At 36.3% G+C, this 25679-nt stretch overlaps 2 protein-coding genes across 58 annotated transcripts in view; one reads left to right on the forward strand and one right to left on the reverse strand.

Moving 5' to 3' along the window:
- Positions 1-16271, forward strand: part of CAST (calpastatin) — a 112255-nt gene extending 95984 nt beyond the window's left edge. For 25 of the 50 annotated variants that reach the window (XM_054684449.2, XM_054684445.2, XM_016953531.4 and 22 more), the window contains 8 exons: positions 3894-3992; positions 6842-6946; positions 7662-7754; positions 9043-9087; positions 9512-9604; positions 12131-12202; positions 13244-13302; positions 14239-16271. In XM_054684449.2, coding sequence (XP_054540424.1) covers positions 3894-3992; positions 6842-6946; positions 7662-7754; positions 9043-9087; positions 9512-9604; positions 12131-12202; positions 13244-13279 — 543 coding nt within the window. In that variant the 3' untranslated portion in view covers positions 13280-13302; positions 14239-16271. The remainder of the gene's footprint in view (positions 1-3893; positions 3993-6841; positions 6947-7661; positions 7755-9042; positions 9088-9511; positions 9605-12130; positions 12203-13243; positions 13303-14238) is intronic. The other 25 variants (XM_063811404.1, XM_063811406.1, XM_016953536.4 and 22 more) reach the window with 3 other exon arrangements.
- Positions 1-25679, reverse strand: part of ERAP1 (endoplasmic reticulum aminopeptidase 1) — a 63083-nt gene that overhangs the window by 6979 nt on the left and 30425 nt on the right. For 3 of the 8 annotated variants that reach the window (XM_063811397.1, XM_063811402.1, XM_063811403.1), the window contains exons 14-20: positions 25485-25641; positions 24628-24812; positions 23266-23427; positions 22636-22776; positions 22001-22082; positions 17987-18134; positions 2419-4848 (exon numbers count right to left, since the gene is read on the reverse strand). In XM_063811397.1, coding sequence (XP_063667467.1) covers positions 4820-4848; positions 17987-18134; positions 22001-22082; positions 22636-22776; positions 23266-23427; positions 24628-24812; positions 25485-25641 — 904 coding nt within the window. In that variant the 3' untranslated portion in view covers positions 2419-4819. Of the gene's footprint in view, positions 1-2418; positions 4849-9603; positions 10033-16074; positions 18135-22000; positions 22083-22635; positions 22777-23265; positions 23428-24627; positions 24813-25484; positions 25642-25679 lie in introns of those variants that run through there. The other 5 variants (XM_063811398.1, XM_003310766.7, XM_063811400.1 and 2 more) reach the window with 4 other exon arrangements.

Here is a 25679-nt window from a genome sequence, read left to right on the forward strand (position 1 = left end):
TTTCATGGCTTTTTATATGCAAATATATAGTGAGTCTGTTAGAGTTCCCAAACTTAATAACTGCAGAACCTTTTCTTGTGGGGTCTGGTTTATCTATTTACTGGGAACTCAGTTTTTAAACCACTGAATGTATTATTAGCAGTCAGTTGGAAAGGGATTAACAGTTTCTATGACAGTGGCATGGAAAATATACTTATATCAGTTGGAGAATAGACAGAATGACAACTAGAAGAAATAATGATTCTTTGGAATTGCCTGAAGTTGTTACTTTTGCTGAATGAAGCAATAAAGCCCCTCAAAGAAGAGCTTACTAACCAGAGCATGTTATTCTCTGTACCCCTGTAAAAGCACCATGCTGCTCAGTCACCTCATCCCGTGACCTTCCTCTCATCATCTTCCATACAGACCACATCACAGCAAAGCACTCCAGCCTTGATTTAGAAACCATAAGACATGGGGAAGAATACAATGTGAGGAGTACGCCAGGAATGTGGAGTCATAGCATTACACTGAGGCAGAACAGATGAACAAATAGTGGGGAACAAGATCTCAATTCCCTTCCTCCTCCTATCATTATTATTATTACAATTGTTAGGGGTGTTTTTTCTTTTAGAAATTCAAAGATTTGGAAAAAGTAACAATGGATTTATATGCCCCCTTCAAAGATATGTAGCAGTGAAATGGTGAGATGAAACAACCTTTAAAAAAAAAATCTTACTCTTAGAAAATTAGCAAAGGAAACATTAGTGTCAACAATATAGTTAATAAAGTAGAAATAACTAATCATCATGAGAACCAAATAATCAAAATAGTTATTTAGTGGAAAGTTTCAAGAAATTTGGGGGAGAAGTATCACATATGGCTCATAATTAGTGTTCATCTGTAAAAGAGTAGCTCCTGTACGTACCATGCTCTTTGATATAATAGAACAGAAATGCTATATAAAAAGAAACACTTAAAACTATTCCCCTAATAATACTGAGATCACATTGATAATAGACTATTTTAAAACATCAAAGATATTACAAGTAAAAATCTTTGAGAAGCAGTCAAAGCAGTATTCCTGTGATACATTGTCATAAACACCTTTATCAATAGTAAAGAAAGAGAAAAAGAGAAACCTGATAAACTAAATGCTTATTGAATTTTAAACTGAAATTTCTAAAAGTTTTAATAAGGTAGCCACCAAAAACAAAGTAGCAATAAGCATACCAGGAAATGAAAATAGCAGCATGAAAGTTAACTGGCCAATAGTTGTTTCTTTTGAAATAACAAATACTTTATAAAATACTAGCAAATATAAAAGAGGGAAAAAAACCTTACAAAAAATACAATTAAATTTTAACAGAGTAATATAATAATATAGAGATCAACTAAATTATTGGTAGTTTAAAGCCAATAGTCAGTTGGCTTTTATGAATTTTTAACATTTTACAAAACTGATAGAGAAAATAATCTTACTAATAAAATTTAACATAAATGTGAGAAAATACAATAATCAGTACAGAGCACAAATAAATTATTAGGAAACACTATGTACAACAATTTTCTAAGATTAAACAAAAATATTAAACTGCGTAATTCACAAAACCTAAAAAAAGACTGAAGAAAATATTGCATTGATTTTCAAACTGTCCTTCTACTGAAGGTTTAAAGATGACTCTAACTGTTGAACACTCAGTTCTTATGTGGCATAAATATGTCATGAAAAAGATGGGGTCACATAGTTGCTTCTATGAGTAATTATGGTGCTAATCTTAAAATTTGACAAATATAACAGTATCAGCTAAAGTTACTTAAATGTGTAGATGTAAAAATTACATACAGCATACATAGAATATAACAAACAGTTAAGAAATTATTTGCCATTATAAGTATTGATTCAGTAGCAGGAAAATTGTCAATATATTGTAGTGGTATATCAAATAGAAACAAATAATTATGTCCATGTAAAAGATCTATTTAAAATTTTACATATACTCATATTATAAATAAAAACTTTTTAAAAAGTAGGCAATCCCCTAATGTGTTAAAGAGTCTTTAGTTTTCAGAATCAAATATTCAATATCATGCTGGAGGCAATTTCTTTAAAAGCAGAAACTATGAAAAGTTTATTGTCATTTCTGCTTATTACCACATGGAAGAATCATTAACAACACATGAAAAAAATGACAAACATTAAAAGGGAACATTTGAATATATTTATGGATAGCACTACTTGTAGATAATACATTTGTAAGTAACATTATACCATGTTTAGTAACAACAGATGAGAAAATGTAATTAATATGAGATCAGACTTATGTAAACTATAAAAGGAGAAATGATCAGAAAAATAAGGACACAAAAAAAATTGAAGGCCATACATTAAGTCAGTTTAACTAAATATCTTAAAAAGAATGATGACAATTCAAGTCATTTTATATGTTAATTTTTTATTAAATAGCAATAAGATACTTTTTGTAACTCAATAAAATTATTCAATGATACATTTGGAAAATAAATGTATAAAATATGAAAAAGTACTAAAAAGCATTTTTCAGTACTTTTAGGTAAGATTAATCCAACTAAACACTAGCATATGTTATACAGTAATAATAAATGGAAAATACAATAATGTTGAGAAAGCAAACTCAAAGCATAGATCAATGAAAAAATTGAGAAATGGACATAAATGATTTAGTATTTTTAAAGAGAGTGAAAAATCATTATTTTATGCTTTTGTGTAGCGTTAGATGAATTAAATAACATATGCACATATAGCTTTGCGATACAAATTTCCAGACCATAGGTTGTTTCATACTTAGTATTAAAAGGCTTAAATAATAAGTCAATAAGATAGTTTAAGAAGAGACAATACAAATGTTTCAATGTCATTCTTTTCATTTGACAACTTGTTATTCTTTTCATTTGTCACATAAGCAAAGATTTCTCATAACTAAAAATGAATTTAATTTAGTACATTTTAGATTACCTAAAATATTACATTCTAAAATGGCTTTACAGGGTATAAATGGACAATAAGTATCTTATAGTTATCTAAATTAGTTTAAATAATTTCCAATAATAACATGCTGAAATGAATTTCTGAATGTTGGTATCTTTTTAATGTGCTTTTCTCCATCTTTTGGTAAAATTTGCAATTCTCCTTTTTCAAAATAAGCTATCCATAGTTGGAGTCACCAAAGAGTTCTGGACTTTTTTCTGGTTTTTCATCAACAGTTATACCTAAGTTTTTTGTCAAAAGGGAGTATTTGAAATGAAGCAAATATTCAATATTTTTAAACAGAAATTATTTCAGAAAGTTTCTAGAATATTTAACGTTGAAAAAAAACCCTGAAACCTGACACCATATACCACAATATACAAGCAATAGTAGTATATCATTTTACACTGATTATCAGAAATAAAAATATGTAATAAAAGTCAAATTCTGGCAAGCAAGGCCATGGGAAAACAGGCATGCTTATTCATTGCTTTTCGCAGTATGAATTCCTAGCAACATTTGAGAGGGCAGTTTGGCAAAATATAGCCAGCACCATAACTCACTCACTAGAACTTATTCAGAGCAATTTTAAAAGAGCTGAAAACTTTGAATAACCTAAATGTACAACAGGAAATGTGTAAACAAACCATGGAACTCTAAGTTATATTATTGCATAGTATTTAGAATAATCAATATGAGAAGGAAATAGAAATAGCAAATTGTATAAAATAATACAATAGAGAAGAAAGAATTTAAATTTCTTTTAAAATTATATGTTATTATGAGTCTATTTGGTCAAGAGAATAAACAGTCATTAAGCTATCTTTAAGAGTTATAGTTAAGTGATGGCATTGTGCTCATAATTTTATATACAACATGTTACTAATAAAATTTTTTTCAATAAAAGAAATTTGAAGATGCTAAACTTGCTGCTGCCATCTCTGAAGTGGTTTCCCAAACCCCAGCTTCAACTACCCAAGCTGGAGCCCCACCCCGTGATACCTCGGTAAGCAGCACATCTTATTTGGGAGATAAATGTTTTTGCGCAGCCACAACTAGAAAGAAAATAGGGCGCCTGTTTAAAGCAAATGAAAATAGGCAGAATTATTAGGAAGATCAGGCACCTTCTATTTCAGAAGAGCCGAGACTGATGATTTAGCGAGATGGCAGAGATTAACTTTGAAATGATTAAATGAAACTATATATGTGAAAACATTGTACACATAGTCAAGGACCTTAATATTATTGTTGCTTTATAAGAATTGAAAGTGCAATAAAGTGCATTGTGTCTATATTCAAATTACTAGATTTGAAAAGTTCTTTAGCTTTCCTGATAATTGATTTTCTCCTTTATATTTTTTCTTATACATTCTATAATTTACTACCCATTATTTAACCTCAAGTTTATTTTATGGAATTGTCATGTTTGAGCTTTTACAAACATTTTACAAACGTCATGGAATAGCATTGTTTTCTTCCCAATTCACACCAGTAAAAATTTGTCACTTTCATACTAGCAGTAGAAGAACCTCAGCATCAATATTGTTTTAATTATTTACATGCTGTGAGGCAAGGCTGTGGGACCAAAGCTTTTCCAGACTTCCTTGACTAATCACCTGTGCAATACCAAATTATACATTACCAAGGAGACCACAGCACATCAAATTATAAAGGGATTGCCCTAAACCAGATCCCCATCTCCTTTGGTTGAGAACAGTGCCTCATTTGCTAGATGGAGATGAAGTAACTTTAGCGAAGTCAGCTATGCTTCCATTCCTTTTGATGTAGCATCAAAGCATATTTAGTGCTGTAGTCTGAGATTCTGATGGATTTTCATCCTGTTGCGTCAGCTTCAGGATCATCTGAAAATATCCAGAGGCACAAATGACAAAGCCCAGACCTGGCCCCGGGCAGCTCTACCATTAGCAGCTATAATCCTGGATTATAATAAAGCACTTAAAACCAGTAAAATGCCCCGTGTGTGTGTATGTGCATGTGCGTGTGCATGTGTGTATGTAAACACACCCACAATGAAGAAAGTCCCCATGCAACAGAAAGGAAGAATCATTAATAGCCTAGGCTGCCGTTTACACTTCAGTTCTTAATATTCAGGCCAGAGATTCTGCCCTGATGAAGGCTATCAGTAAACATTTGCAATCAAAAACTTTTTTGCCTTTAAGAAGTAGTTTTTACAATGACACTTCTCTGATCACATTTCCCATCAGAGAGGCTTGTTTTTAGTTAACATTTTATTTGAAGATGTCACTAAAACAAGGTATAAAGCTTTATTTAGATAAAAATATTAGGAAATCAAAGAGTCAAATAAACCATGATAATTCACGGGAGCTTTCTTTGCTGTGATTATTAGATTGTTACTAACAGTGTTACATACACTGAAAGCATTTGAAGACATGATTTCAAAGATCTGTGTAATAAAATCACTCCAACAGGAAAACTGCTTCAAAGAAAATAGAAGATCATGGATGTGACTAAGCATGACAGGGAAAAGCTTTATCAGTCCCAAGACCTGGGTTCTATTCACTTTTTAACAATTTGTTTTCAAGCAACTGACTTAGCTTCCCTGAGCTTTTTACCTCCAAAAAAAAAAGCCTGCTTAGTTCACTGAGAACCACTGTGGGCATCAAATAAAACTGGATAGTGTATGTGAAAACATTTTGAAAATCAACTGGAAAGTTCTATACAGTATTGGACAGAGTTCAGCATGGTGTCTTATACAATGTAGATATTAAACACATTTTAATTGAATTCATTTAGAGGTGGAATTTTGAATGCAATGTGTTGAAAAATATGGATTTTGCTATAATAATACTAATAATAATTTACCATTTGTTGGGTCCTAACATACAACTAGTATTGTTTTAAATGCTTTTTCAATCATTTACTTTTCTCAGCAACTTAGGAGTATAAGTACTACTATTATTCACATTTCACGGCCAAGGAAACTGAAGCTGAAAGGGGTTAAATAAGCTGCCTGAATCATACAGTAAATAAATGTTAGAGGAAATAAACTATCTTAGTTACAGTGATATTGTTGTTCCATAATTTTTTTCCTCTAGAATACCAGCTCCCATTTCTGCAATTTCGCTTCCATGAGCTTCCTGAAGATGAAAAGAGAGGTTTCTCCACCAGTTCAGAAATTCTCTGAAGTCTTTCAGGGCACTCATCACCAGTGTGGCAGACAAGCCCCTTCCACTCTCCTGACCCCAGATTGTCTCTGGGGTTTTGTGCTTTAGGAAATATTAGGATGGCAGTGCCGAGCTTCATGGCTTCCCACAAACTGCGGGTCACGCTGCACTTTATGAAATGCACCCCTCAAGATCTTAGAGTTTTAGAGAGGACCCACAGAACCAAAGAAACACTCACCCTCTATAGTTGCAGAATCTTGCTTCCTAACCATCTGACAACATTAGTAGATGTTTGTTTTCATATCCAGTTTTCTAATGGTGTTTAATTTCTAAATGAAAGGCACACATGATTGGTTCATTTGCTTTTGGACCCTTTATGTGACCTCCAGGTCACCCACTGGATATGGCTCCTGAGGCTGCCACTAAGACCTCCTTAACCTGGTGGGATCTTCACCAAGAGATGGGCAGGGTTGGGTGGAAGGCGCTGGCCCTCCAACCCCAGTAGGGTGACAGATACTGCCGCTCTTCTCCTGATCTTCCATTCCTAGCCTTCTCTTCTCTGACCCTGTCTACTCCCCTGCCCCAGCCCCAGATGTCTTTTTCTTCCAAGGAAACAGGTTCCCTCCTGAAAAGATGGAGTTCCTGGGCTAATTTGCCTCTGATACAGTTTGGCTAATGAGTGACTAATTCAGCATTATTTGCTTTTTAGCAGAGTGACAAAGACCTGGATGATGCCTTGGATAAACTCTCTGACAGTCTAGGACAAAGGCAGCCTGACCCAGATGAGAACAAACCAATGGAAGATAAAGTAAAGGTAAAAAAAAAAAAAATTCACTAATAAGTGAAATTTTAATCCTTGGGTCTTGACTCTGTCATTGTCATAGGAATATTGATGTGAACTTAACCTATATTTTAAACATGAAATTATAATGAAATAGAAAAATCAATCTGTACTCCACTGGAGGGGAAGGTCACTGAATCTGTGACAGAGATACCAGCGGAGCCTCCCTGAGGGGATTCTGGGAGGTAGGTGTGGGGTATGCATGGCTTCCTCCCATGCAACACAAGCAGTCAGCACATCCATTCAAATTAGCTGTTGTCCTTCAGGGTTGCTTATAAATAGGCAAAGTTGTAAATGTGACCTCTCTAAATGGCAAGGTACAGTGGCCTGATTTTGTATTAGAAAAGTGAAACCATACAGAAAAAAAGAAAAAGATATTTTATACCTTTGGGTTCTAATCTCCTAACATGGTTTCTGAAGATAATTATTTAATCATTTATTTCCATTTAAAATATAGCTAGAAAATTCACAGATATGAATTGACATACAGAAGCTACGGGATTTTATATTTTAGCCAACTAGCAGTCTGTTGAAGTCATCTGTGTTGTTCTGTTGCTTAAAAAATAAAAACAGACCATATGTTTTGCCTCATGAAAGTACAACAAATGCTGAATGCTGCATTTGACAATGTATTTTCTAAGTGAAAGAGGAAATGAATATTAATTCTATCTGCTCACTGTTGATATAGGAAAAAGCTAAAGCTGAACATAGAGACAAGCTTGGAGAAAGAGATGACACTATCCCACCTGAATACAGACATCTCCTGGATGATAATGGACAGGTAAACTGAGGCAAATTGCTAGATTGGATTTATGCTACAAAGATCTTTAAATTCAAACCTCCCTTGAAATAAATAGTAGCTATACTCCTTTACAATAGCATAAAACATATCATGACTGACTGCTTCTAATGTGTCACCAAAGCCGACCAGCAGGTAAATATTCATTTGAGCCAATATCATTGTATATGCATATGCTAGGCTCTGTGGTATAAACAGGGTTGAATACTGTTCAGTCACTCACTGATGCTTAAGAGTGATCCAAGAAATGTGATTCTCTGTTTCAAGAAAAGGCTATAAAAATGACTAAGGTGATAGGATTTCAAAGGAAGCAATCTCTGTTTAAGGAGAGCAGAAAAGGAGCTGGTGTTGGGGTAATTAATAGGGCAAATTAATAAGGCAGCTCCAAGACCTGGGGTCTCCCTATCTTCTCCTGCATCACCATCAGCACTATTGCAAGTGAAGACAGGCAAAGCAATATTCCCAATCACAAATCCTGTTTCTCTGCCAAAAAGTCCCTGGCCTTTTGTCTCCCACATGATAGAGGCCAGTCTTTCGTAGGTCAACCAGGCCTGTCCCCCACCTCTTTCCTATTTAGTTTCTAACTTTTGAGTCAATTAGATGATAAATAACCCTTTCCATGCCTGTTCATCAAATAAGAAACAAGGAAGACCAAATTACACCCTTCTCTTTCTGTACTGATTCATTTTGGTGAGTAAGATGATTCCTGGTTTAAATAGCAGTGTCAGCTTCAGGGTCTCCTATTACAGGAACCAATTCTCCTTGCTTGCATTCAGTATTCCTCAAGATAGCAATTCCACATCCTGCTAGAGCCCTTCCCACTTTGATAGTACCAACTCACCCTGCTTGCGTTCTTTGGGAAATTTATTATTTAAGGCCCTTGCTTTTGAAGCTGGGAAAAATCCCTGATGACTAAGTGTAATAAGCTATAGTAAATAAGATGTAAAAACACAAGTAACTTTTTATAACACTTTAAGTAGAATTATAAGTGATAATACATGATGGCAGAAGGTTCACAAATAGTGTTTCTTTCACTTCCAGGACCAGACCCTTTCATATGTTTCCCCCAAGTCTACACAAATGATTATAAAGAATAGTAATTAAGCAAAGCTGGTAAAGAAATAGTGGGGACTCAGGTTTATTAGTTATTGCAAGTCTACACTCCATTTTATCCAAGTCAAGTCATGGGACAATAGATTCTCTACTGCCTAAACCTAAGTAAACCTTTACAGATATCTATGCTTAACCAATAGTCTGCCTTCTTTTTAAGGACAAACCAGTGAAGCCACCTACAAAGAAATCAGAGGATTCAAAGGTAAAGACCATAGGAACATATTTCCATTAAATTTTGTTTTATTCTAGCCATAGGGGTATTTGGCATTTTAGAAAACTAAAACATATTGAATGCCTACTCTGTGCCTGGTACTTTGTCAAAGCATGCATATAAATGTGTGTGACTATTGTTTACCTCTCTTTTAGTCTTCACAAAAGCCCTTTAGGGTGGAAAACTGAGGCTCAGAGAATGCTAAGCAACGTGTATTAAAGAGTAGATGGAAAAAAAGCCATCAAGATTTTCTTGTTTTTCTATCTCCTTTACAATACATTATTATTAGTAAAGAATGTCAGTCAGTTTTTTTCTTATAGAAACATCTTTTATTTGTAAGTGATGTGGGAAAAGACCCCATATTGCATTTTGCCTTCTGCTTCTTCACTGATGGTTATTTCTACTCATATCTCAGAAACCTGCAGATGACCAAGACCCCATTGATGCTCTCTCAGGAGATCTGGACAGCTGTCCCTCCACTACAGAAACCTCACAGAACACAGCAAAGGTACTGTGCTTTTTCACATTTCACTCTTTGAAATGTGTGTGTGTGTATGTGTACATACATATAAGTTTTATTTATTGATTGATCTATCGGTCTGTCTTGTAACAGGGTCTTACTCTATAGCCCAGGCTGGAGTGCAGTGGTGTGATCTCAGCTTACTGCGATCTCTGCTTCCTGGGCTCAAGCAATCCTCCTACCTTAGCTTCCTGAGTAGCTGGGACTACAGGCGTGCACCACCACACCCAGCTAATTTTTGTATTTTTTTGTAGAGAGGGGGTTTCGCCATGTTGCCAGGCTGGTCTCGAGCTCTTGGGCTCAAGTGATCTGCCAACCTCTACCTCCCAAAGTACTGGGATTACAGGCTTGAGCCACTGCACCTGGCCCTTACAATTTTTAAACTGTAGAATGAATCAAACGATGATATAGAGAACCTGAAAATGAAGAAAAGAAAAAATGCCTATAATTCCACTGCCCCCAAAACAGTATTATTTTGTGGATTTCCTTTTTTTCTATATGTATGTTTTACATAATTATACTTACAGTCCACTTATAAAACACTGCTTAATGTTATTTCTTAACTGCTACTTTGTAATTTCCATAGCCACCATTTTTTATCTCCACACTATATGGTTGTGCCACAATAATGCTATGTCTGTGTTCATTTAAAGTGAGAGCAGGCCCTAACTACATCAGGCACTCTCATGCTCATTTGCTCTCTGGAGCTTCCTCCCCTTTTCTGTCTGCTTAGCCCAACTGGTCTACTCTTCATTCCTCAGGGCACAGCTCAAGCATCAGCTCCTTAGGGAAGACTTTCTTGTCTTACTTCTTCTCCCTTCCCAGTCCAAAGTTAGAGGCCTCTCTTCCATGCCCTCCTTGCTCTCTGTTACCTCTCTGTGCTTGTGTATCACACCACTGAGCTATGCATTTCATACAGTAGTGATGTGTCTTTTACCTCTGTGCTCCTCATTAGCAAAATGCCTGGTACTTAGCAGGTGCTCAAAACGTGATTAAAAGTGAATGAGAAACGACTGTGTAATTCAACAAGTGTGAGGCATTTTCCCTCAAGCTACACCCTCTTGTAAATCAAATAGAAGGAAACGTGAAATGAGTACCTCCTTGTTATTTTCAGAAGAGTTAATTCTGCAGATCTCAGTTTGCTATTGTTTTGGCTGTTCTAAGGCACTGCTCTCGATCACTGAATTGTCAGCCCTTCCATACTGGGTAGCTTAATTTCTAGACCACTTCAGCATCCTATCTCTCACCCCTGGTAACTCGTAAGTAATGCCTTTTTTGGTGAATGGACTTTATTTTTATACGTAACCTGCTCCAGCTTTCCTTGGTTGTTTCCCATTGTTCATTTCTCTCCCATAACACTGAAAACAGGGTTTTGGTTTTTGTTTTTTTTTTTGCCTTTTGGTACACAAAAGCCAGTCCTGATCGAGACAAGCTCTATTTTGTTTTTTAAATACATTTTATTGTGTATATTTGAGGTTTACAACATGGTAGTTTGGGATGCATAGAAATAATAAAATGGTTACTGTAGGGAAGCAGATTTACATATCTATCATTCTCACACAACTACTTTTTGTGACAAAAGCAGCTAAAATCTACTTAGTTAACAAAATCCCTAATACAATTTTATTAACCTTAGTCCTCATGTTATACATTAACTCTCTACACTTGTTCATTCTGCATATCTGCTATTTTGTATCCTTTGACCTATATCTCTGTTTCCTCCTCCTGTTCCCTACCATGGTCGCCATGTTTTATTCTCTGTGTTTTTGAGCTTTTTCTTTTATATATATTCTACATATAAGTGAAATCACTTTTCTTTCTGTGTCTGGCTTATATCATCTAGTATAAGGTCTTCCAGGTCCATCCATGTTGTGACAAATAGTAGGATATCGTTTTTTAAGGCTGAATAATATTCCATTATGTATATATACATGACATGTTCTTTATCCATTCATCAACAACTAGGTTGTTCCATATCTTGGCTATTGTGAGTAATGTTGCAGTGAATATGGGAGTGCAGATATCTTTATAAGGTGATAATTTCATCTCCTTTGGGTATATACCCAGAAGAGGGATTACTGGGTCATATAGTAGTTCTACTTTTAATTTCTTTAGGAACCTCTATACTGTTTTCCATCATAGCCCATACCAATCTACATCCCCACTGACAGTGTACTAGGGTTCCCTTTTCTCCACACCCTTGCCAACATTTATTATCTATTGACAAGCTCTGTTTTGATTAGCAAAATAAGGTCTGGGTGAGTCATGCACCACGGGAATTAGAGCATCAATGTCACCCACATTTCCCTCCTTATTTCTATCCTTTTTCCCTCCTGCTTTAAACAATTCTCTGACACCGTTGTTCAAAAAAAATCATGAAAAAACACCCAAAGTCTTCCATTATTTAATTAAATTGGAGATCTCAGAATGGTCTGGATTAATTTAACTGCAGTCTAGTTAATTGCTAGATGGATTGGTGATAGCCATAGCCTCATTACATTTCCTTTGCTTTAGGATAAGTGCAAGAAGGCTGCTTCCAGCTCCAAAGCACCTAAGAATGGAGGTAAAGCGAAGGATTCAGCAAAGGTAAATGGAGCAGTAAATATACTACAAATTAGTTTAGCAGTTACACAGAGTGGGGTTTATCATTTCAGTCATTTAGTTTCCTACTGGAATCTATTTAGAATAAAATTTCTTAAAGTACTATCTATCCCATAGCATGGCTTGGTAAAGTAATTGAATTTGTATAGATACATATATTTTTAAGTAACTGGTGCTTTAAAATCCTAAATGAATGTTCTTGACACAACCCAATTTGCCTGTGTTTTGCCTGTCTTTCTTGCCCTAATTAAAATACCACCATAGTATGTGGTTTATATAGATTTTAGAACATGGAAGTTGGAAACTTCCTATTATTAAAATTACTCAAGCTGTGATGAGAAATGAAAATTGGATTAGACAACTTCTAGGTCCCTTCCAATTCCAAGAACATATGATTTAAATGATTATTACTATGATCCCCTGGCTATAAGGAGGAGTTAAAGGTGTAGCTTTAAAGACAATAGTCCAGTTACACCAAAGCTTTTAAAACAATGTATTAAAATCTTCCTGTAGTAGATTCCCTTAAGGGATATAGGAAACAGCATTGATAATTGGCAGTTATGCCATTATATCTCAGATTAAATACTTATTTGCCTATTATTTAAGTTCAGTTATACGAAGTACTTAATCAGCCCTTTAACAAATAATAGAAAGCATAATAACCCTTTATGATGAGTGGATTTGCTGGACAGCCATGACCCTATGTACAGGAAAGGAAGGATCACCACAGAATGAAACATTGCCATTTAAGAACACCTATGCATATTTTATAACCTACCCTAGCCTTAAAAAAATAAAGCTGAGAGTGATACATTTAGGATCAGGATCACTTAAGGTTATTTTTAGCTTATAAGCTTGAGGAGGAAGAACTCACAATATTTTGGCCAGATGAAGAAGAAAAACTGAAAGGACCATCTTATTTTTCCCCACTGACTGCCATCTTTTGTCCCCTAATTCTGAGAAGGCCATCTCCTCATACTTAATACAGAAAAGAAAGCTCATGGATGGTTTTGCTTTCCCTTTTAGACAACAGAGGAAACTTCCAAGCCAAAAGATGATTAAAGAAATACAAGTTAAGGTATCTGGTAAGTTGGGTGTTTATTTGTAAATGAAGACAACTGTATCTTCTGCCAATTTATGTGTTATAGATGAGAGAAGTGAAGTCCACCTCTTGAGTAATTCATGCTCACTTTACAGTATTGGCATGAAATGCATACTGCAAGATCTACAGAGTAATTGGTCATTCTCTGAAAGCACTAAATGGGATGAGTTTGCTATTGAAATGTTTAAAAACCTTAATCTTATAATTAAAAGCTTTTAAAAATATTAGGCCAGGCACTTAGAATGACCATCTGAGGCTAGTTGAATCTTTGAAATCCAAATGCTCATTACTGCAGGTTATTGTGGCAAAGCAAAATTAGCATGTTACAACTTAGCGAAATGTCCTGAAGATATTGGCATTCCCCAGAATACCAATACGTGGTGGGGTGGGGAGAAGTACCCTTTAGAGTCTGGTGGAAATTACAGGGTTTTGGGAACAAGGGCAAAGGAAAAGATTGGCCATTTTTATTTGTCATTATTTTGGAAAGTAAAGTACTGTGTTTGATTCTAATTTATAATTGCTGAAGAAACTGGACAGATTGAAGGGATTTCTGAGATCTTCAGATCTGGGCCCTTATCTTAATCTTCAGAAAGGAGAGGGCTTAATGTAAGCCTTAAAAGCATACAAGCACTTACTGACCAAAGCCTAAAAGAAATCAAAGTATAGGTTAAATCGGGTTCAGCTCTCTCACCATGATCCATGTTTATTTCCTAGGAAAAAGGAGCTATATTAGGTAGAACTGCTGTAACATTTTTCCCAAAATTAAAAAAAATTCTATTAATCCACTTTCATGTTTACTTATAGGAAACTCCTTCTGTCTGTTATACAATGCTTTTGCTAAGTGGTATATTTACTATGTCTGTAACAAGAAAATTACATATTAAATGATTCACTGCATTTTTTATTTGAAATTTTTAAGGTATCTGCATGTAAAATCTTCAGCTGGTGGATGGTGACTTTTGAAGAACAAAAGGCTTTGGCAACAGAAAACAATTGTTCTGGGTGATTTCTAGAATGGTTTTTGTTGAGTCTCTGAACATCCTAAATATTGGTTTGTTATTCTTTTCCAGAAAGAAAATGAATTTGACTGGTTCACCTGTGTACTGAGTATTGATAAACTTTGAATTTTTTTAATTGCCTTCAATTGGGAGAGAAAGCTTTATATTTGTAAGAAATATATTTGATAAAGTTTCTTAAAGCAACACCAAAAAAACAAAAGAAAAGCTAAGTGAATTTTTGCACATTCTACACACAGTGCCTGTAAATCTCATTTGTATTTTCAGTTTGCGCTTAATTTTTTTGGTTAGTGTTTAGAAAACAATGTTTTAAACATTCTTCAGTGTTCTGATTTCTTATTACCCCCTTTCCTCTTGGGCTTTTGAACTGTATTTGATGTTGCTTTGGGATAATGTTTATAAGTCAAACATAAGATATTGTACATTGGGCACATATCTCCTCTTGGGCTGCTAATAATAAATTAATAACAGGTAACCTGGACAAACCAGGAAGCACCAAACCCCTTTTCAGTTTGAACTCTTCTTTGCCAGGTGTGAGGACTTCTGCATCTTACAGTCAGCACAGAACACACTGAGACTTGAATCAAGTCAGCAACAGAGCAAAATAAAGGTTAGATAAGTCCTTGTGTAGCAAATTTCGAGCATAAGAAATAAAATCTAATTAATTCTTAGGGTACTCATCTGACTTGAACTCTGTTGGTTTACTGTGTTAGTAAACTGTGCTTTCTATTATCTATACATAAAACCTGAGCAGCAACTGTGTCCTTAGAGCTATTGCCACATTAGTCTTTGCACTGTATAGCATCTGGCTTTATGGAACTTAAGTTTACCAAACATAAAAAGAAACTTCTGCTTTTAAAAAAATTATATATATATATTAAATTTTAAACCTGCATTTCTCCCACAGAAATGTAAGAAGTGGGCTCTGATGTCCTACCACTTTGAATGGTTTTCTAATATCTTAATGAATAGTTCCTGAACATTGCACTGATATCATCGATTAGAATTTTGATATTTAATTTCATCTTTATTTCCTGGTAGAGAATGCAGGAAAAGATGTCAGGTACATAACATAAAACAGATTGGGAATTTATTATTTCCAAAGGGCATGGCCTTCCTTAGCATCAGTTTGAAGCTTTTGTTATGACTTAGCTGACTTGTGGCAGCGGGGCAAGCAAAAACAATAACACTGCTTATTAAGTGGCACCACATCTTGTTAACCTCCCCGCCAAATACTCTCTGAAAGTCATGCACATACCTATGGGATTTTACACACCACCAGCTTAAAATGCTATGTCTCTGTCCATCAGAAATAGTCATTATTCTATTTTTAAGGCAGCAACAAGAAAAGAAAAAACACTTTTCCTGAGGGATTTCTAACCATGTATCTAATCCTCCCATTTGGGCAGTATAGGTGTTTGCTTTTTTGTTTGTTTTCTTCAGAAAAACCTTGAAACCTCTGACACTGACAGATGTGTTTGCAAGGATATGGCTGCAGTATTACTAATTTCCGTGTGTATCTAGAAGTATTTTTAAATGGCATACCAAAATCCAGAAGTTTAAAGATGCCTATAAAAGTAAACAACATTTATTTAAAAAGAACTCTGAATATGCCTTCTTTTTTAATTAGAAATATCTTCGAGACTTGGGTGTTAATAACTAATAACTGGAGTAAGCTACAGGATCTAAAGCAGCCCTTTTTACAGTCTAGTTAGGAGAAAATAATTGCAAATATCCACTTAGAGGCAAAAAGAACAATTTTTATTATCAAAAAGGTTTCTGCACATTGTTGTGGCAATATTGTATCTGTTTAGAAAATGGGCTTTTCCAAAAGCAAACAAAGGTTCCTCAGGTGACCAAAACTGAAAATCAATATTTCCATGTTTCATTAATCAAGGCATAAAATACAATTAAAGCAAAATATTTTACATTAAAATCTTGGTTGTGTATTTTTTTAAAAGAAGGGAAATAGTTTAGTTTGGGGTGGAAATTACCAGTGATTTCTATTTTTATTAAACCATTCACTACAACAAATAAGTATAAAAATTCCAATTCCACTTTTATACCTCTTTGTTGTGGTGAATGGTTTAATAAATGGCAGATTTATGTCCAGAAGTCACTCTATTGTGTCGTGTATTAGAGGAACACATTTTGACATTTTTCGTATCAATCAAATCAATCATATTCCCTTATGATCTTGAAGTTTTTGCCTTATATTCAAAAAGTTCAGTTTGAATTCTCCTTTGCCAGGTGTGAGGATTTCCGCACCTTAGAGTCAGCGCAAAACACGCTGCAACTTGAATCAAGTCAGCAACAGAGCACACTATGGGTTAGATAAGTCCCTGTGTAGCAAGTTTTCAGAATAAGAAATAAAATCTAATTCTTAGGGTATTAACTGACTTGACTTGAACTCCGTTGGTTTACCATGTTAGTAAACTGTGCTTTCTATTATTATCATCTATACATAAAACCTGAGCAGCAACTGTGTGCTGAAGCAACCGTGTGTGAAGTCTTCACAAAAGAAAGACTTCAAAGCCGAAGAATGTCCTATTTGCTAATATGAGCAAATATTTTGTTTCACAATGTACTATCATTTATTGGTGACTGCAATAATTTACTGTCAGTAAATGCCAATAACTAGTTAGAAATTGTAAAGTAGGCCAAATAAGAAGCAGAGAGAGAAAAAAAATCACCTCCCTAAGAAAAGGGTTTTCCTACAGACTTGAATGCACTCTGCTTTTTCAGAAGAGATACTGTACCAGTCAGGGAAATAGATGACACTCAGAATTATCTGAGGAGGGTTCTATAAAAAGATTTTTTGCAAAAGTGCGAGCACATTATGTGGAAACCACAAGTCCGCCAGGACTAGTAAAAGCCAGACTCCCACTGAGGCCACTAATCCTGAAGGGATGAGGAGGGAGCAGTTAGTTACCAAAATCCAGAGGTGGAGAAGGCTGTGTGGAAAAGAGGGTCCCCTCTCAGAGCTAAGACCCTCAGGGGAGGCCAGCCCGAGGCATCCCGCAAGGGAATCAGGGAAGAACACCTCCACCTACTACCTCCTCCGACCCCAGCTCCAGCTCTCCGGCTCCCCACTGACCAACATCCAAAGGGCAAGAAAGCTTGATGACTTGGCCTTTACAAGTCAGCCCCTGGGCATGGAGCAAGGAAGAGGGATGGGCAGCAGGTCTGGAGGGGTGAGCCGGGAGAGCTTTAACCCAGTCATCGTCCGGCTTAGTCTCAGATCCAGGTGTTCATTGTTCAGTAGTCGACTATTCAGAGTCTTTCGAGGAGACTGATGAAACAGTTTATGAATGATAAACGTGGGGTACAGGGTTTTGGACACCGGGGGGCTTAAGCATAAACTATAAAATGAGAAGAATAAGGTACTTTATTCTTCTGTGGCAGGGAACCCAACACTTGGGTTTACGTTGCAGGGCAACACCTGTGATGAACAAAACACATGGTAGCGATAGCCCATTCATGAAAAACTAATAGCTATTCTTTTCACAGGGATAGTCAAAAAATGAGTTGAAGGGAAAAAAGTATCTTCAGTTGGAGCCAAAACAGCCATCTCTAGTTTGAAAATACACTCAACAAAATGTTGGTGATTAGAGACAACAGGAACCTGGCAAGGGAGGAATTTTTACATACGTTCAAGCTTTTCACTTTGCAGCCACACTCTGATTTTATCAAAATTCTTATCCATCCAACCGATGTTTTCTTCAATGGTTTCAATTGTCTGTTGGACACAACGGAGCTGAGAACCATTTTCTTTCAAAGAGCTGAAGAATCCTTTTACCTTGTGAGGAAAAAGTGGGTTTTAAAAAATTAATTTTATTACATTAATCAGATGTAACTTTAGTTAAAACTGAAGCCAAAATTCCAGCATTTGTCAAAATTCTATATAGAAGGCCGTCCCAGCTGTCTGAATAGGATTATGTACACATAAGCTGTATGAAATGAGCTCATGCCTCATGATGTCAAGTTCTGTTTTTTGTCTGCAGTTCTTTTGTTTATTCTCAGTTGCCAGACTTTAAAAGACTTCACTGTTTACCATTTTATAATTAAGGTTTAATTGTGTCTATTTAATGTGTTATTCTGTTCTGTTCTCACAGATGCAAACTTCGTTTTTTAAAAACATATCTAAAAAGCAGAATGTGCAGAGTCTTTTCTTTGCCAAGCAAAACAGTTTCCACCACGTAAGTGCTGTCTTTCTCCATGGGCCTGGCCTTGTATGTTATTATAGAAACACTGTGGGGAATGGGATTCTTAGCAAGTTATGGCGGTAAGACCCAAACCTTGCCAATTTTTTTATCCTAATCTACAATTCATGTATTGTTGTCTCAAGATAAAATCCACATAAAGTTCCCCATGATTTTAAAGAGATAAGAAACTCTTAGCTATCTCCTGAAAAATATGTTTGTTCTTGTTTCATTTCTGGGTATCTTAATTAACCCCTTGAGCTCACATGACAGATAGGCTGGCTTTGCCACAGGATTGACCATTGTGCGATTCTGTTTCACCTTAAAGGGTTATTATCCTTTTCCCATAAATTTTCACAGCATTAATCCATCAATTTTTGATTTGGTATTCAGGAAGCGAATGTAGACCAAGATGTATTATTTATTCAGCATAGATTCCAGACAGCCAGTTCCTTAGAAATCCATGTCATAATACCATATTATTAGTTTGGGAATAAAGAGGGGAGTAGGAATGGGTTTTAGAAAGATCAGAATTCAATTTTAAATGATGCAGAGTTGTTTTAAAATTATATGTCAATACAGTACAACTTTTCAATGAGCAGAAGGCATGGCCTCCTGCTGTAGCAACCTGGAAAACACTTCACTGTCTACTTTAAGTTGTAGCTCAACCTACTGTTTCATACGCTCTCAGAATGCAAGATTAATTCACAGTCGATTAAAAATCACTGAGTACTATTCAACAAAGCACATCAATAATTTTACTAATTGTTCAAATCATTAATCCTAAAGGAGCTCATCATGATAGCTCCACTAAAAACAGACCTTCTACAACAGCGAAGCCAGCTGTTAACCATTACTCTTACCCTTGTCCTGACCCAAAATCATCTCTTCTGTCTTCACCTGCCTTGGAAATGCAACATCTCCACTGAATATTTGATTCAGACTTGGCTCTTTAAGAACAATTTCTGTGCAATAAGTAGCACAATACAGGGATAGGAAAACAGGTTTATCCTACTAACTTGATTTGAGCAAATGATTTAACTTCTATGGAAGCCAGTCTCCTCATTTGTAAAATGAAGAGCAGTGGTGAAGGATGTAGTTATATAATGCAGGTAAAGTGCAAAGCCCCAAACCCAGCATGTATCAGGGACTTAACCTCATCCATTTGTTCACCAATATTTACTCTGATATTTATTCATCCCTCTGCTGTAATTACTGTGCTAGACACTGAGGATGCAGCAGTGAATCAGGCAAGCATCCTCTCCTCATGGAGCTTACAGTCTTTTGGGGTATACAAGCAGTAAATATGATTACTGTAAATAAACTGCTATGAAGAAAATATGCCAGGGGTATGCTAGTAACTGAGGAGATGTGGCCTGCATTGAACAGCATGGTTTTGGGGGAGGTGATTTGAGCCGAGACCTCTCAAAGATAAAATGCCCCTTTCTAGTGAAAAGTTGGGGAATGGGCAAGCCGGGCAGAGAGAATAAAAAGTGCAGAGGCTTAAAGACAGGAGAAACATGTGGTAGCCCAGGAGCAGAAGGAGGCTGAGTGGCTACAGTGTTATGAAAGAGTAAACCAGGAGCGCCTGTGGGAATTGGCACCAGAGAGGTCCTCAGAAGCCAGGTCTTCAAGGTCATGGACACATGGGAAGGAGGGATTTGGAATTTACTGCAAGAACAATAGGCAGGGTTTCAAGAAGCCAGGGTCAGTTATGGGCTGACTTGCAGTCTTAAATGTGGAAAATGTTTTGCTATTGGCAAAGTGGCAAGGGGGAGGCCAGTTAGGACACTATTGCAATAGGCAAGGCAAGAGATGAGAAAGGATTGAATGGGGGTAAGAGCAGAGAGAAGTGCGCAAGATCCAGTGCATGTGCTAAGGGAGGACCAGCAGGACTTGTGTAGTTAGATGTCTGGGGAAGAAAGGATTCAGGATGACTCCCGTATTTTATATGTCCGTAGTTTGCTCTCCATTATGATAACATCTCGGGCTCTTTACTTTTCATGCCCTGCTTCAGGATCTTCGCACCTGATGTTTCCTCTGCACACAATACTCCTCTAGATGTTGGCATTTCCTTCGATATCTTCTCAAATGTCTCCTAATCATCCTATAAAACAGCACCAACCCTCTATCCCAATCACTCTCCTTGCCTTATTCATCTTCAGAGCATGTAACTACTTGACATTGGTTGATTTGTCTGTAATTGTCTGATTCCCACAGCAGAAATTTCAGCTCCGTGACAGCAAAGGTTTTGTCTGTCTGTTCACTGTTATAGCCCCATAACCTAAAACCATGTGTGGCATATATGTCTTGAATGAATTAATGAGAATACAAGTGAATGAATGAAATGCTTTGTTGCTATAGATCTTGTCTATAGATGACTACCTTTCTGGTCAAGGCTTTGGACAGCTCTTCAGTCATCACACAGAGTATCTCTGCTCTAGACCTCGCTGGAGTTCAAGCTTGAATTATTATATGCAAGTTAATTTTACAAGCCTGGATGAGGCTACTGAAAACTGGAAAAAAGCTACGAGACTGTAACAACCCTTCATTCTTTTTCATTTCCAAAGCTCTCTCCCCATCTCAAGCTAGAAAATAGTGTAACCAGACTACACAATGGAACCACTCCTAAAAAAGTTAATATTAGCCTCTCAGCTTTTATCTAAATGTACCACAGTTTAAGACGCTTGTAAAATTTGTTCCACGACTTTACTATAGGAAACCTTATTATAGAAGGGACACCGCAGAACTCAATGGCCCACACATCAAAGTCCTCGAGTTTAGGACTGAAGAAAAGTCTGCTTTTGTAGAAAATGTGTATGCTTCATGTTCTCTTTTGCCAGACAATGAGAATAACTCATACTGATTCCTCATTTTTCCTTGACTTCCAGGAATGTCTGTGATAAATTCAGGGGACAATTGCGAGAATTATCCTCAGCCATAAGTCCCTCACATGGTTATCACCTGTCCATTATGTATCTTTTTGTCCTTCATTTTAACATTTCTTTTATACATGGATCTTAAAGCTGCCTGAAATTCTTTCTGAAGGTAGATGGTTATATAATAAGTGACAGGGAACCATGAACTTGGATGGTTTATAAAGAACCTAGATTCCGGACCTGCCTCTTTAGCAATAGCTGGATGACCACTTCAGTCATTTATACCTCAGTGCCCACTTTTAACATCCTTAAACAAGGACTAATTGTCTCAAGTAATTTTCTTCAAGTCCTAAGGTTTTTACTGGCAGAGCTAAGACCTCTTAACGTGTCTGAGAAGAGGCACAGTTTTCACTAGTTTAATTGCAACTGATTTATGCTGCTGTCAACACCATAGCATCCAAAAATAACTTCTAAATGACAATCCATTTCTAACTCACCACACCCTCAAAGTATTTTGTCTACCCCATATTAATTAGCTAATTTTCATTTATGTTTAAAAATATATATATAGATTTTTTTTTTACCTCTTCAAGCCGTGTTCTTGTGGAGAATTGATTTGTTGTACCCATTACCATGTGGGCTATGGAAGATGAGCCAAGTTCAAACCTAGAGAGGGAAATATTCAAAAACAGGTTGTGAAATACTTATTCATTTAACATATATTTTAAGGGCCTCCTATATATAATAGCTTTCAGCTAAAAACTGATCGGTGTGAAAAATACAAAATATGATGTCTATCCAATGGGTTAAGATCTAGCCGTAAAGAATAATACACACCAACAGCCTAATAAAAGGTTAAGTATCCAACAGAAAATGACAGAAGCAGGAAATGCTATAAGAGTTAGACAAAGACAGATGTGAACAAGCAAATGTGTTCATGGAAGGCCTGGGCTGAACTGTGAGGAGGAAGGCTTCAGATATGTCCATGGGCTCAGGAAGGGGTTATGCCAGATGGAATGGAAAACATCCCTGTCCAGATTCACTAGTTAGCACTGAAGTCCAGTTTTATGTTTTCTACAAAAATTTTAGGCATTTCTATTGCCTATCTTCAATCAAAAAGTACCTTTAGACTGTTACTGTTCTTTTACAAACAGCAAGGCTAAAACACAGTAAGGTTATGAACTTATCCAGTCACAGCACAATTTTTGGCACCACTTACTTTTGTACAAGTTTGTTCCAGTTTTTCCTCAGAAATTGCCAGGCCAATGGGTATCCTACTGCGTTCCTGCCAATGAGTGTAAGAATTTGTGGAAACTCCTGAGTTTTTATTTTATCTCCCTTAAAGCTTTCATCTAGTAGCCTAGAAGGATTAAGAAAAGAAATGTTAGCAATGAATAGGTGATGAAACAGTTATGAATCACTGCAATAAAATTACTTGTAAAAGAAAAAAAAGTCTGCCAGTAACAAAGGTTAAAAAGATAAATGGGTAACCACAATCCTGATAAACCCACTATAGCTACATAATAAAAACTAACATTTATATAGTGTTCATAACACCCATTCTTATATACCCTCTCATTTGCTCAAAAGAAAAGGAAGAGTAGTTCTAGTAAATATTTTTAATATGTTGTCATTTTAAAGATGCACAAATGTATACACCTTTAAATATTTTTCCTAACACCTGGTTCTCCCTAATTATTTGCCTTTCTCATTAGATGTGTGCTGACTTGCAGTATGTTCCCAGCAGGATAGACAATTCCTGGCCAAGAAAACAAAAATAGATGCCAGAATGATCTAATCTAATCTAATTTCCCTTGGCCACATGAACATGAATGAATGACGGACTCACCATTGAAGCTTCTCCTTATTTTGGGTTCTGCAGAGGGCAAATTCAATTTGGCTTTTCTCAGTACTGGACAAAGAAAACTGATATTTACTATAAAGAAAATCCCAGCCTTCTGTGCTCTGGGCCCCCACAGCAAACACTGCCAAGGTCACGTCGACAGGCAGGCTATAGAAAGGAACACACTCGGTGAGAATCTGAGATGCAGTAAGTATGTTTAGAGGCATAATGGTGACTAACTATGAACTGCTGAACTTTCCCCATGATCAGAGAAGCATGCCTGGAAATATAAACAAAAACTACTGATTTCCTTCAGTTACACTTTTTTTTTTTTTTTTTTTAGGACGGAGTCTCGCTCTGTCACCCAGGCTGAAGTGCCGTGGCTCGATATCGGTTCCTGCAAGCTCCGCCCTCCCGGGTTCACGCCATTCTCTTACCTCAGCCTCCCGAGTAGCTGGGACTACAGGCGCCCGCCACCATGCCCGGCTCATTTTTTGTATTTTAGTAGAGACGGGGTTTCACCGTCTTAGCCAGGATGGTCTTGATCCCCTGACCTCATGATCCACCCACCTCAGCCTCCCAAAGTGCTGGGATTACAGGCGTGAGCCACCGCGCCTGGCCTAGTTACACTTTATAAAAAAAAGGCAAGAGAAAAATATCTAAAATTAGGTTTTAAGTAGCCTTCTCAAAAATGTAATGTGAAATGCCATTTTTATAAATACCTACATATTTAAATACTTTAATGATGCTGGGTGACTCCATAGGGGATTACCTTTCAAGCCAAAAGAAATTCAAACTATATTCAAAATTTACACCATGATCACAAGTCAGGACGGCAGTAGGACCACTGTTTGGATTTCTTTAAGCTGAAGCATGTAGGTTGTTGGCATAAATGTTTCCTGGGTGGGGTTTAAGCTCCAAATGTAAAAAGGACTGAAGTGTAGCAAGAATAGGGATTTCCAGATACGGTAAAATCCTACCTTGCTTAGACAGTGTCAGCAATTACTATGCATCCCTGTCAGGGAATTTGGAAGCCCAAAGAAACTACTATAAAATACAATGCATGTGTTTCTCTATGGCATGGCTGTCACCGTTTAATACGATTTTGCATTGCCTATACAAAATGAGAATTATTCCCATACCATCCTAACTCCCCAGATATTTGACTTTTATGCATAGAAGTTCCCTCCTAGCATTTCTTAAAGTTATGAGATACATAGATAAATCTTAAAAAGCAATTTATTTTCCAGAAAAGGGCAGCAGGGGAGACACTTAAACTTTTTGTTTTCCCTAATGTTTAGTACCAATGATGGAAAACAGAAAAGATACCCTTCACATCAACAAATTGGTTATTTAGTAAGGACTGACCTCAAGTTTCCATTGGATTCCTTCCACTTTCTGAAATAGCCTTCTGCCCTCTGTATGCACGGCTGATAGTTGTGCACACAGGCGAGGAGTAGTAGTTGACTCCGCAGCATTCGCTCTGAGACTGAGCCCTCATCTGTCCATGTCTGCTTATCAATGAGGTCCCTTAGCAGCCTGATGAGGAAGGCCTGAGGGCGTTGTACAGGGAAACAGGGACCAGTATTGTCACAGGTCATTTCATGTTAAAATAATCCATTATGGTCTCAGATGATGGGGGCTAATTTTTAAAGCATAATCTAACTTTTACTGTATAAATCATGCAGCACTGTTTAATTATAAAAGGGCCAAAAACAATAAATAATGATGAATGACTTTCATATTTTCATAACAAACTTTTATAAGATATCCTATCTACTTAAAGTCAGGATGAATTGCGACTTTTAAAACAAACTCAAAGAGAGTTTACATGACTAAATTTTGAGAGCAAATTATGCAACAAGACTTCAGGACATTTTGCCAAGCATAACAATTTTGTGCCTCTTCCTCAAGTACCATGAAGAGTCCCAGAAAATCTGAACGTCAGCCATCGTAATAGGAAAGGAAAATGAAATAAAAGGTTTGTGAAAGGAAGGAAATAACAAATCCATGCAAATTAAATAGAGTCTAAGAATGCCATTCCTATTTTTAGTGCCAAATAAAACCAAAATCTTTGCTAGTCCATCTAAATACTGAACTAATATTTATTTGCTTTTCCTTAATATGTATATAAAGATACACACACACACACACATACACACACAATGATTAACACTCTTTTTAACACAAATAATAATTACATAACTTTTATTTCAGGCTTTTACCTTGAATTGAGTTTCCACTTCATTCATATCTCTTTTCTCCATTAACTTATACATAGGAATCAGCTCATTCAAACCTTGAAACACGGGCATAATTTCAGTTTCATGTTTCAAGTACAGGGATAAATCCAAGGCCTTTTCAATGGACAGCTTCCCAATGCTGACCAAGAGACACTGTGGTTAGTGGTTTAAAAGTAA

Source organism: Pan troglodytes, chromosome 4 (genome assembly GCF_028858775.2).
Source record: "Pan troglodytes isolate AG18354 chromosome 4, NHGRI_mPanTro3-v2.0_pri, whole genome shotgun sequence".
NCBI classification, from domain to species: domain Eukaryota; kingdom Metazoa; phylum Chordata; class Mammalia; order Primates; family Hominidae; genus Pan; species Pan troglodytes.